The 13,280-nt window shown below is 43.9% G+C and overlaps 1 protein-coding gene across 1 annotated transcript in view; it reads right to left on the bottom strand.

Annotated features, from left to right (window-relative positions):
* Positions 1–769: 769 nt before the first annotated feature.
* ramp3 (Receptor activity-modifying protein 3) overlaps positions 770–13,280 on the bottom strand; it is a 43,013-nt gene continuing 30,502 nt past the window's right edge. The window contains 3 exon segments of the mRNA NM_001141893.1: positions 770–1,626; positions 10,115–10,277; positions 10,629–10,658. Of these exon segments, the coding sequence (NP_001135365.1) occupies positions 1,371–1,626; positions 10,115–10,277; positions 10,629–10,658 (449 nt within the window). The 3' untranslated portion in view covers positions 770–1,370.

Genomic DNA, 13,280 nt, shown 5'->3' with positions numbered 1-13,280 from the left:
TTACACTTGAAATGTCAAAACAATATTATTTTGTTATGACCTCTAGAAACCTTACTAATACATTTTCAGAGTTGCATAGGAGTTTTGCTTCGGACCGGTAAAGACATGTACTACATCTCAAAGATGAATGCAATTTGTAGAGGTAGGAATTGTTTGGAAAGGCAGAGGGCAGAAAGAGGCAGAACATTTCACCATGGACATGTTGATTAATAACCAAAGCAGGGACTTATTCTAAGTCATTTAATTAAAACATTAAATAGCAGTACAGTAAATGATCTAATAGCTCTTCAATACCAAAAGTTTACATCTGGCAAAATGAAATTATCTCAAAATGATTCCCTAATCTTGACAGTGATTTACGTTCCTACCTCCCACACCTCCCCGGAACGATTAAACAGCAGAATTAAATACAAATTAGCGTGAGCAGAATTCCTGCTGATGTTACACCAAATAAGCAGTGCAATCAGTGATAACAACTTCTGAAGTATTGCCACGACAACCCAGAGACATGAGAAATAATGAAGGTAGATTCAGTGTGTGCTCGCCGGCGCCCCACAAACACTGCAAGAGAACAACTGCTCTATTATAAGGTACACATATAGGGCTTGTTCACACTCAATTCCCTATATCACAAACATGTATGAACATGAAAATATGCTTTTTTGTTTGAATTTAAGCTTTGGGTTAGGCATAACGTTAGGGATGTGGTTAAGGTTTGGGCAAAATTAAATCAGGGTTAGGGTAAAATCCTTTTTTTTCTCTTTTTTTTATCCGTCTGTGCAGCTTGACCCGATAGTGACAGCACATAAGAACAGATGAGGAAGCGTGAAGAAGAAACAGTACTGTACAGAAAGCATGGCGGCGATACGGGATCAAAATGTAGTTTCTATACAGTAGACGGCACTGGTACAGAAAAGTACTGTACATATTCAGGTCTCAGCTTGTCTATGTTCTCCTATTGAGAAGACTTCTTCATGAGAATATATTTAAAAGTTTAACCATGTCTTATAAATTATGATATTTAAGCAGTCCCTGGGCCTCAGTCCCATTTCATACCAAGTATCAACAATCATAAATGTCTCGTATGTGTCTTGGGTCCTTGGGTACAGTATATCTATCAAAAGGCCTTGGACAGTCCCGAGCTCGAAAAATGGAGTTTGGATGCATCTCCTTCAAAGGCGTTAAGTGGCTTCTTTTAATCCCTTCAATCCACCATAATCCTGAAATGACACAATGAACAAACAAAAGTTCCCTCCGTAGGTTCCCTACCTGTCTTCCCTAACCCAATTCCTCATCTAGGGTTCAATAAAGACGTTTATGGGTCTCTGGACATGCTGGACAGTCACATGGGAACCAAACCAACCGACATTCTAAGCCAGGATGTCGCTTCGCTTGCTGCACCACACCACCAGCGCGATCATGGCCAGGGTGAGGAAGACAGGGATGAGGATGAGGATGGTGAGTGTGTCATCCGGCGGGTCCACCAGGATCACCCTCTCCAGGGTGCAGTTGGAGAAGAAGTGCTTGTGGATCCGGATGATGTAGCTCTCCACCAGCGGGTTGGGCCAGTAGCAGTTGATGCGCTCGGCGTTGGTCTCCGTGCACAGCGAGAAAAGGTGGTACTCACTGCGGAGAGAGCAGAGGAACACAAAGGGTTAAAAAAAACTGGGCATACAGGCTTTTGTTCCAATCTTGCTCTAACAGCCTATGAGCAGCTGATTAGTAGATTCAGGTGTGTTAAGGCAGAGCTGGAACAAAAGCTTGCCCTCCCAGTAGCTCTCCAGGATGGTGGTTGGCCAATCCCTGGTCCAAAGGGCAGAGGAACACAAACTGTTTAGCCGATCAGAGGGCAGAGGAACACAAAGTGATTAGCCAATCAGAAGGCAGAGTGAGGGGAATCTGGGGCCATGGATTAGACTGAAAATCATGTTCTCTGTATCTCAACATTTATTGTCTATTTCAGGGGATAAGAAGAGTTAAGGGGTCTGTTTAGCAGTATAGCCTTTACCATCCGCTCAGCTACTTAGGTAGGATGTGTCTAAACTGAGAAATAGGGAGGGTTTATCCCTCAAATTCTTACTCTGCAAAAAAAGTTCTCTCTCTCTCTATAGATAGATAGAGGCTAAAGTCCTGCATCTTGTTTCATAATACTCTAACAGAGACTGGTTTGTGGTCTCACGTGATCGTTACATCAATCTAGTCAACAGACAAATAGGCTGGTCCCACTTTAAATGAACAACAACATATAGAGCATTCATAAAGCCTTCATAAGCACTACTTAGATACATGAGACATAGTCCACTACGTCATATACCCATAAGTATGCCCTCCTTTATAGAGTATGACACAAGCCGATAGATGATTTGTGAAGAATCTATGTAGTGCTTATGAAGCCTTTAAAAATATGTTATAAAGCCCTTGTAACTTTCTGTTTAAATAGGACAAATGTGTTTATTTCACTGTGGAAAATTATGGAGTAGCCATATGCCTAGGAAACTAGTGACACAGACCCTGTGGCCAGATGTGTGTGTCCTCCTCATTGTTTACTTCATTAGCTACTAGTTGTACCCAGGCTGCCTCATTAGGGTCAATTTCTGTGTGTCTTACAAAGTGCACTAAAAGCAACCCATTAGAACATAAACATGACACAAATGAGCTGCACTTTCAAGGCTTGGTATAGTACACGTTTAGGAGCTAAATGGGTGATTAGAGCCGAGATAATAGCCATCTAGGTGACATGGGGTCCCAGCCATGATGCTCACCTAGCAAAACAGAACATATCAGCCCCTGTTCGATGAAACTAGTCAAGACAAGTGGTTAGTTCTATATTTATCTTCAGTTTCCCCTCCAATGCCTTTCACACTAGCAGTGTGGTTTGACGTCAGCCAAACCCGTCATTGCTTTCAGAAGACCTCCACCTAAGTGCTGCAAATCGAATGAGCCTCGATCAAGCGTATAAATTGTGTCTCCATATGGACATAAGCTACCTGATTGCCGAGATAAGGAAGGTTGCTGTAAAGTCAATGGATTGGTTGTATGGTAACTCTGGAATAGCTTTTTGGCTTGGATATTATTGTAAAAAAAACTATGGTAAAACACATTGACCACAGACTGAAAAGTGATGGAATATGTGAAATTAGGATTTATGTTTACCAAGAATTTGAGGCTGTGTGCTGTGTTGTCTTTTATCATTTAAAACCGGCAAAATCTTACCTATCATTAGAAGGACCAATGAATTCTTATAAAAGCTGATGTTGACTCTTTCGTAACTATTTTATTTGTATTTATTTAACCTTTATTTAAGTAGACAAGTCAGTTAAGAACAAATTCTTACTTACAATGACGGCCTACCCCGGCCAAACTCTAACCCGGACAACGCTGGGCCAATTGTGCGCCGCCCTATGGGACTCCAATCACGGCCGGTTGTGATACAGCCTGGAATTGAACCAGGGTCTGTAGTGAAGCCTCTAGCACTGAGATGCAGTGCCTTAGACTGTTGTGCCACTCGGGAGCCTGACAAGGGTCACATTTTGAAAGAATGTAGTTTTTCCATCCACAAGGAGCATTCAAGAGGCAACTTATTAAGGGATGGATCGAAATGTACAGGATGCTTACCTGGAGGAAAATGGGGAAGTTTCATGCTTTTTCAATTTCAGTCTATTCCAGGGGAGGGTCATGCCATTTGTAATTGATTGCATTTCTATATTTCTCAGAATTTGTTGCTTATTAGGCTATATATCAATGTGTGCCTGAGGCCGCCCCTCATCTCTAATTCTCAGCTGAGCGCGCAATATCAAGTGTGCCTATAGGCTATTTAGTGTGGTCTCAATCAAATTATCCATAGCCTATAGGCTATAAGCTATGAAGTGCATGATCAGTGAAGGGCAGCGCAAAGTTATATTTCTAAGATAGGCTATACTGTAGGTTAGTCAACTATGTTCTGTTCAGAAACTAAAAAGGTTCCGATTATATAAAGTGATCTATAACAGTATTTCCAGCAGCCCTTTACATTTGGTGCAAGAGAAGAGCTAAGGAGACGGTTATTCAGATTCAGATGTATTTCTCCTGTAAGGAAAGCGAACACGTTCAAAGCTTCCTACTCGCAATGCCAGAACAAAACCAACCCTCAATGCCAACATTACATGTCAAATTGTTGGCATGTAATATCTGCTGCCTTCAATACTGTGAACCATCAGATCCTCCTCTCCACCCTCTCCGAGTTGGGCATCTCCGGCGCGGCCCACGCTTGGATTGCGTCCTACCTGACAGGTCGCTCCTACCAGGTGGCGTGGCGAGAATCTGTCTCCGCACCACGTGCTCTCACCACTGGTGTCCCCCAGGGCTCTGTTCTAGGCCCTCTCCTATTCTCGCTATACACCAAGTCACTTGGCTCTGTCATATCCTCACATGGTCTCTCCTATCATTGCTATGCAGACGACACACAATTAATCTTCTCCTTTCCCCCTTCTGATAACCAGGTGGCGAATCGCATCTCTGCATGTCTGGCAGACATATCAGTGTGGATGACGGATCACCACCTCAAGCTGAACCTCGGCAAGACGGAGCTGCTCTTCCTCCCGGGGAAGGACTGCCCGTTCCATGATCTCACCAACACGGTTGACAACTCCATTGTGTCCTCCTCCCAGAGTGCTAAGAACCTTGGCGTGACCCTGGACAACACCCTGTCATTCTCCACTAACATCACGGTGACCTGATCCTGTAGGTTCATGCTCTACAACATTCGCAGAGTACGACCCTGCCTCACACAGGAAGCGGCGCAGGTCCTAATCCAGGCACTTGTCATCTCCCGTCTGGATTACTGCAACTCGCTGTTGGCTGGGCTCCCTGCCTGTGCCATTAAACCCCTACAACTCATCCAGAACGCCGCAGCCCGTCTGGTGTTCAACCTTCCCAAGTTCTCTCACGTCACCCCGCTCCTCCGCTCTCTCCACTGGCTTCCAGTTGAAGCTCGCATCCGCTACAAGACCATGGTGCTTGCCTACGGAGCTGTGAGGGGAACGGCACCTCCGTACCTTCAGGCTCTGATCAGGCCCTACACCCAAACAAGGGCACTGCGTTCATCCACCTCTGGCCTGCTGGCCCCCCTACCTCTGCGGAAGCACAGTTCCCGCTCAGCCCAGTCAAAACTGTTCGCTGCTCTGGCACCCCTATGGTGGAACAAGCTCCCTCACGACGCCAGGACAGCGGAGTCAATCATCACCTTCCGGAGTCACCTGAAACCCCACCTCTTTAAGGAATACCTAGGATAGGATAAAGTAATCCTTCTAACCCCCCCCCCCCCCCCCCCCCCTATAAAATTTAGATGCACTATTGTAAAGTGGTTGTTCCACTGGATATCGTAAGGTGAATGCACCAATTTGTAAGTCGTTCTGGATAAGAGCGTCTGTTAAATGACTTAAATGTAAATGTAAATGTAAATTCACTGCCAAACATTGCCTGGACAAATATTCTTGAAAAAATGACATTAAAGCCTTTTGGGTCAGTTTAAATTAGCAGTGGCTTTTGAAATACATCTGAACCGTGGAGCACAGTCTCCCCTGGCCACATAGAATACTTTCAGGGTGTCACACCCTGATCTGTTTCGCCTGTCCTTGTGATTGTCTCCACCCCCCTGCAGGTGTCGCCCATCTTCCCCATTATCCCCTGTGTATTTATACCTGTGTTCTCTGTTTGTCCATTGCCAGTTCATCTAGTGTGCCTTAACCTGTTGTTGCCTGCCTTGGCCTGCTGTTGTCTGCCCCTGTTGCTATAATAAACATTGTTACTTCAACAGTCTGCATCTGGGTCTTACCTTGATCCCTGATACAGGGTAAGTGAAAAATATTGGAAAGTGAAGATATTCTTTGCTGAAGCCATATAATATCCTCTTTGTAAGGTCTAGAAAGATGCTTCAGAAATCGATGAAGTCTTTATGCATGTTCTACTGTAGAAAGCCTTGATAAAGTGTTTGTTTCAAATGAGACCCTGTTTTGAAGTGTTGAGTCCAGCTTGTAAAAAACATAACCAAACAGAATTATGTCTGATTGTGTAGAGTCAATCAGGTTGGCAGAAGAATCTATGCTGCTGAAAGATTTATCATAGTCTGCATTTGCCCTTAAACGAAAAGAAAAAAAAACGAGAAAAAAAACGACATGTTTAGAGAGGGATACTTGGTGGAGGAGAGGACAGACTTTATCACTCACATTTTAGATGGATTATTGCAAGATTGTTTTGGATTATGGTTGTTTAGGCCAATGTTTTAGCCCAGGAGATCGACCTGGGGCATGGGGGGGAACTGTTCTCTTCAAGTGATACATTTATTTTATTTCCAACTGCTGTCCCCATCTGTCCTCTCTGACTGGTTCTGTACTGACTTCATTAAATGTTTTACTAAATCACACAGACAGTAAATTCTCATTGCGTTTGTAAATGGCTGCCAGGATGCCATTTAAGGCCACTCTAACATGCACTGATGACCTTGGAGCATCTGTTAGTTGGAAGACAGACCAGGCCTGCTGATGATAATGTCCCTGTGTTAATATTCATTAGGAGGGGATGGCACCGTACCTGGCAATGGCATTCAGTCTCTGTGGGTGTTCTGCAGTTGGTCCTGGCCTGCTCAGCTGTCCCATTTGCTTGACTGTGTACCCGTGGTTCAGATTTGCTCATTTGAATCAATATAGCTGGCCATACATTTTAGAGAGCGTTCACTCTAACATGTACCGACGCCTCACTGACATGGCCACATGCTTTGTTTTTCTCAGTGCGGAACCACTGGCGTCTATTCATGGATGCCAAGGGAAGCCAAGCTTTCCCTTCAATTTGCAAGAGGCTGAATGTATCTCACCGGAGAAAGCATCCGAGCGAGCGAAACAGCGCCCCTCTGTATGTGTAGGCCATATATCTGATGCTGTCTGGTCAAAAAGAGTATAACATTTACTGCCTGTAGCATTGAATGCAATGGAAATCAGCGAGAATTTGGCCTCACTTGATAAAAAAACAGTACAAAATAATAGCCAATTAGCATTGAGCTAAACTGAGTGAGCTCAACTGTGAATGGTCCTGGCGGACTAAAAAACAGTGTCAATGGAATTGGCTTCAATCACATTAAGAGCCAAATGTCATTGACAGAAACAACTTGGATTATTGCCTCTCATTGTGTTGTTGTCCTCCGGTGACTAGCTAGCTAAAATGGGCCCTTTCCTAAATTACCCATGGATGGAGATAAGGATTTGGACTTGTGGTTTTGCCTAATTCTCTGTACTGGCCAATGATTATAACGGTGATTCTGATCCAACCATGAATTCATACATTGTACCCCTGGCCTGAGAGGATGGAAGTTCAAATGTAGCTACATGTAGAAGGCTAGCTGGTTAACTAGCTGGCTCATTGTTGCCCATGAAAGAAAGTTAGGCTAGCGAGCAAGCATTTTAGCCAGGTACCCTAGGACAACAAAAAAATACTGTATGACAGTCATAGACCGTTTCATCAACATGTTTCATCAACATGAGAGGATGGCATTGGATTTCTCTACAAGTAGTGTAAGTCAACATGTTTTTTCTACTTGCATGAATGCACACACACACACACACACACACACACTCTCTCTCAGAAATCAGAACCATGGACAGCCACATCATATTTAGCTTACGTTGATTGGACAAAATTGTTTTTAATATCTTTTAGTTTTCACCGTGTTAGACTGAGCATAGGTGATGTTGAAATGGGGCTGGAATAGTGGAGGCAGCTCCTGTTTTCTTTGAGACTTGAGGTAACTCTCCGTGGTGGTAAATCAATAGTTGTTCAGTAGTCGGAAAATGTCGGAAACATTAACTTGCTTGATAATGCTGTAGGTCATGTAACTGTTATATGCAATATGCTTTGTGGACTTCACCGACAGAGGTTGCTCTCCGGTTTTGTAATGAAACAAAGGTGAGGTTTAAGTTATTCTACCACTGTATCTTCTTATTGTCTCAGCCTTAGGCCTACATATCAAGGTCGCAAGGCATATGAATTAACAGGTTATAGAGCAAACGACGCAAATATCACAATACATAGGTTGTAATATGGCTTTTTTGGGGGAGGGGCTTGGCTTCACCAGTGATTTATTTATTTTTTACCCATGCACCGCTACTGCACGGAACATAAACGAGGACCACTGTTTACATCAATCCACAATCACAGATTATTGTGAAATAGACACATATCTTATTGGAAATTCATGAAAGGCACACAATTATACATATGTTTTTGTATTCAGTGAATTTTAATCACAGATAAAGACAGTAGGTTACTTAAGACAGAAACGATACGAGGGAGGTTGGTGGACGAGGATGAATAGACGGATGGGCATATAACATCTAGCAACCAAAAGATTGCATGTTCGAATCTCATCACTGATAACTTTTTCATTTTAGCTAATTAGCAACTTTGTAACTACTTCCTACTTTTTATCTACTTTGTAACTACTTAGCATGTTATCTAACCCTTCCCCTAACCCTAACCTTAACCATTTAACTCCTTAGCTAGCATGTTAGCTAACCCTAACTTTGACCCGTAAACCTAACCTTAACCCCTAACTTGATAGTGTGTTGGTTTATATAAAGGTCCTTCACATTCTCCCTTTTTCAATTTCTGTGTCTCTCTCGCTCTCTTTCATCAGAGTGCCACAAACTCCCTGGAGATGTCCATGAGAATACATGTCTCATGAATAACACATTAACAAATACTGTAAACATCATTCTCAAATGCTCCTCATGAAAAAGCTGGTATGTATGGTAATGGCTGTCTCGCGAAGAGAGTAATGTCTTGACAATATGAGCTACTGGACAATGTTATAAGAGGTATTGTACTAGGTACAATATACGTGTATTCTTCCTAGAATTCCTTATCTAAATCTTCAACTGTATCATGTTGTATTCTTCACAGATAAAGCACAGTGTAAACTTAGCATCAAATAAAGCTTGTGCCCTGTTGAAATAAACAGATTGGAACTTTCAATGGCTGGTTATTACAAAAGGCCTTATGGTCCAACTTCTGTCGAAACCCTGTCTGTGGAAGATGGGGGTTACATGTATGTTTTCCTTACATCCAATATCTGTGAATATGGTCTGACTACCACATGGAATGTTGATCTCCCAATCGGGACTCCCCACGAAGAAGTAATAGAGAAAGTTAATTTCCCCAGAAACCATGTGTGAGATGGCCACAAAGTGACTCGCAATGTTTTGATGGGCTAAAGAACAATGTCCATGGACACGTTCATTCTAGGAACGGAGCAGGCTTTGCTGACACTAGGAGAACGAGGGAAGGGTTCTTGGAAATGGCCGTTTCATCCCTATTACATTCTGTCATTCATGCTGAATTCTATTGAGGCTTAATCGAATCAAATAGGGGAAAAATCAATGTCAGGCCTCTGAATCCCCAGCACAATTATTTACATAACACTGACATTTACAGAGGGACATTTTTCTAGTGTTGATTTGTCTGCGTATGTGTGTTTGCGTGTGTGTGAACGGTTGAAGGGTGTTAGAGAACCATGCTGGGTCAACCAGCAGGCGCAGGTGCCGCTCATTGGCCAGGGGGGAATTAACACTGAGCAGGTCCAGCCAGGCAAATAGCCCCCTGGATCTACTATGCCAACAGGCATCTGGATTCCAATCGCCTGTTCACACACAAATAGTCAGATAGTGGCCGCAGAATCATAGCACGTTATATTTATTAAATTTTTTACTAGACTACCTACACTGCAATACAGTATTATTTGATTCCTCCTACAGTGTGTCTTAATTGTTCTATTTAAAATAATATTTTCAACAATTTATGTTCTGAGCTTCCCCAAAATGTTGTACAACAATGTTAGTGCATTTCATCATTTTAATGGAAATGTGTTTTATTTTGGCTTCAAGTTCCAAATCTTAGACTGCATCCAAAAGCTAAAAGTTTACCAACTGGTGTAGTGGGATTACACAGGTTTTGCTTGCTGGAAGTAATCCTACCTTTGCATTCTGACATGGATTAATATAACTGTTATACTGAGTGCCCTTAAGAGCTGGGGCAGTGCATTAATAGATGGACTCTTCGGCTTGTTCTGAAAGGGCGGGGAGTCTTTTACCTGATGAAGTGTGTTAAGTTGCACCAGTTCTGGGGATCCACGTGGTCCATCTTTCGCTTGAATTCCTCCCCACACACCTCCATCTCCCACAGTAGCTGGGTCTCGTTGCACAGAGCCACACTAGGCCTTCGTGGTATAGACTCAACATTGATATTCTCTGTGGCTGCAAGACATAAAAAGGTCCAAATTAGAAGGGAAAAAAACACAACCTTTAATGTTCCACAGTAGTATTAGGGTTGTCTTCATTAGGGAAAGCGACAGAAAAAGTACTACAACTGAAAATGTGGTGTTTCTTAATGGGTGAATATACTGTAACTGAATCTATTATTACAAAAAGTGGCTATAACTTCTGGCACAGGGTAAGTCAGAAGTAAGGACTGTACATTTTATCAATTTTGCCAAATATTATTGGCACAAGGTTAAAAACGATTTCTTGTAAAAAGTAGTGCATTTGTAAGCCGTGCTGCACAGTGTTTCATGTCTTCAAAAGGAGATGTAAGCTAAACCTCCTTACCTGACAATCCTCTTGTCATCCAAGAGTTCACTGTCAAAGACAAAATCACACAGAAACATGAAACAGAGTTACTGGTCATGACAAGTCTCAGTTATGCTTGATTACATGTAGAACCATCATTAAACGCTGTTGACAAAACACAACTGAAACCTATGCGGAACTTTTAACATAAAACTTACCATTTGACCAGGTGGCCATTCAATTTACAATTCCAAACACATCCTGGCAAAAAAATTAAATAATGAATCCTCAGTTCATGTAACAGTGGTTTGAGCATGGTTGACTAAATTAAGCTTAGAATAACCGTCATTAAGGAGTTTTCTGGTACAAATGCCAAGCTGTCAGCTGTTGGTGCTGCTGGGTTATTATAATGTTGAAGCTGAGGAGAGGGCAATAGCTAGTACCCTTTTCACATTATCGTGTCGACCTGAACCAAACCGTGCTGGCAAAGATATTTACTTTCACATTGTCCTTTTCAGCAGGATTCCAGCAACTAACCAAGGACAGCTCAGTACAGTTCGGTTTGCTCTGCTTGGTTTCGGCTCAGTATTGTGAAAAGCTCTTAACTTAACTATATATATAGTACCAGTCAAAAGTTTGGACACACCTACTCATTCAAGGGTTTTTCATTATTTTTACTATTTTTTACATTGTAGAATAATAGTGAAGACATCAAAACTATGAAATAGCACATGGAATCATATAGTAACCAAAAAAGTGTTACACAAATCTAAATACAGTTGAAGTCGGAAGTTTACATACACTTCTACAATGTAGAAAATAGTAAAAATAAAGAGAACCCCTTGAATGAGCAGGTGTGTCCAAACTTCTGACTGGTACTGTGTGTGTATATATATATATGTACACTGCTCAAAAAAATAAAGGGAACACTTAAACAACACAATGTAACTCCAAGTCAATCACACTTCTGTGAAATCAAACTGTCCACTTAGGAAGCAACATGTCACGACTCCTGCCGATGGTGACTCCTCTCCCTGTTCGGGTGGCGCTCGGCGGTCGTCGTCACCGGCCTACTAGCTGCCACCGATCCCTTTTTCCCTTTTCTGTTGGTTTTGTCTTTGTCTTGGTTTCACCTGTGTATTATTAATGATTAGTTGGGTATTTAAGCCCGTTTCCCCACCTGTTCTGTGTGCGGGCTTATTTCTGTCTTTCACTGTGTTTTATGTAGCGGAACGTGTTTTTGGATCCTTGTGTTTTTTGATTACACCCAGTTGTTGTTCTTGGGTGTATACTCTCTTTGACGGTGCATTTATTAAAGCACGATAGCAAACGCTCTTGTTTCCTGTGCCTGACTCCACACCCACTACATCAAGCGTTACAGAAGCCCGCACCTTTAAGTATGGAGTCAGCAGGAGCAGCCGCCACCCCTCTCCCCTCTATGGAGGAACGGGTCCTCCACCACACCACCATACTCCATCGAATCGGGTCAGCGATGGACCAAATGATGGAGAGGATGGCCCGATGGGAGAGGAGTGGTCTCCTCTCTTCACCTCCGACTCACCAGATGAGTTCACCTACTCCGCTCCTTCCTACGTCTGGTTCTGGTGCATTAAGTCTTGCGCTCCCGAGGGAGTATGATGGAGCAGCAGCGGGGTGCCAGGGGTTTTTGCTGCAGATTGACCTGGCTACCGTGAGGCCGACTCCCTCGGGAGAGGAGAGTGTGAGCCTCCTCGTCTCCTGCCTGACGGGGCGAGCGTTGGAATGGGCCAACACTGTCTGGAACAGCCCCAACTCAGCGAGAGAGAACTACCCTGAGTTCACCTGCCGTTTCCGGGCCGTATTCGATCACCCTCCAGAAGGCCGGGCGGCGGGTGAGCGACTGTTTTATCTCAGGCAGGAGACGAGGAGCGCGCAAGACTTCGCTCTGGAGTTCCGGACCTTGGCTGCGGGGACCGGGTGGAACGACAGGGCCCTAGTAGATCATTACCGGTGCAGTCTCCGGGAGGACGTCCGCAGGGAGCTAGCGTGTCGGGACACTACACTCTCCCTGGATGAACTGATTGACATGTCAATCCGACTGGACAATCTGCTGGCTGCCCGCGGGCGTTCAGAAAGGGTCCTGTCAGTTCCACCTCCTAGCCCTCCCGCGCCCATTCCCATGGAGCTAGGAGGGGCTGCATCTAAGGGAACCGGAGGAGGGCGCTCCTCCTGCACCAATTGTGGTCGCCGAGGACACACGGTCGGCCGGTGCTGGGGGGGTCCCTCTGGGAGTCGAGAAGGCAGGCAGAACACTCCTCGTTCACCCCAGGTGAGTCAGCACCAAAGTCACCCAGAACCCTCTGTTGGTCATATGTTTGTTTTAATTTTTTTTCTTGATTTTTTTTCCCCTGTTCCCAGCATAAGGCGCTAGTCGATTCAGGTGCAGCGGGGAACTTTATGGATCGCGGACTCGCCCTCAAGATGGGAGTTACACTCATACCGTTAGATTCCCCCTTCCCCGTGCACTCCTTAGATAGCCGTCTATTAGGGTCAGGACTGGTCAGGGAGACCACGGTACCACTGGACATGGTAACACAGGGGAATCATAAGGAGCGAATTAGTTTCTTCCTTATCGATTCACCTGCGTTTCCAGTGGTGCTGGGGGTGCCTTGGCTGGCCAGTCACAATCCCAAGATTTTGTGGAAACGGGGT

The sequence above is a fragment of the Salmo salar genome, chromosome 19 (genome assembly GCF_965601325.2).
Source record: "Salmo salar chromosome 19, fSalSal1, whole genome shotgun sequence".
In the NCBI taxonomy this organism is placed as follows: domain Eukaryota; kingdom Metazoa; phylum Chordata; class Actinopteri; order Salmoniformes; family Salmonidae; genus Salmo; species Salmo salar.
Note: the sequence above shows the minus strand (reverse complement) of the source record. Positions and strands in the feature narration are given on the sequence as shown.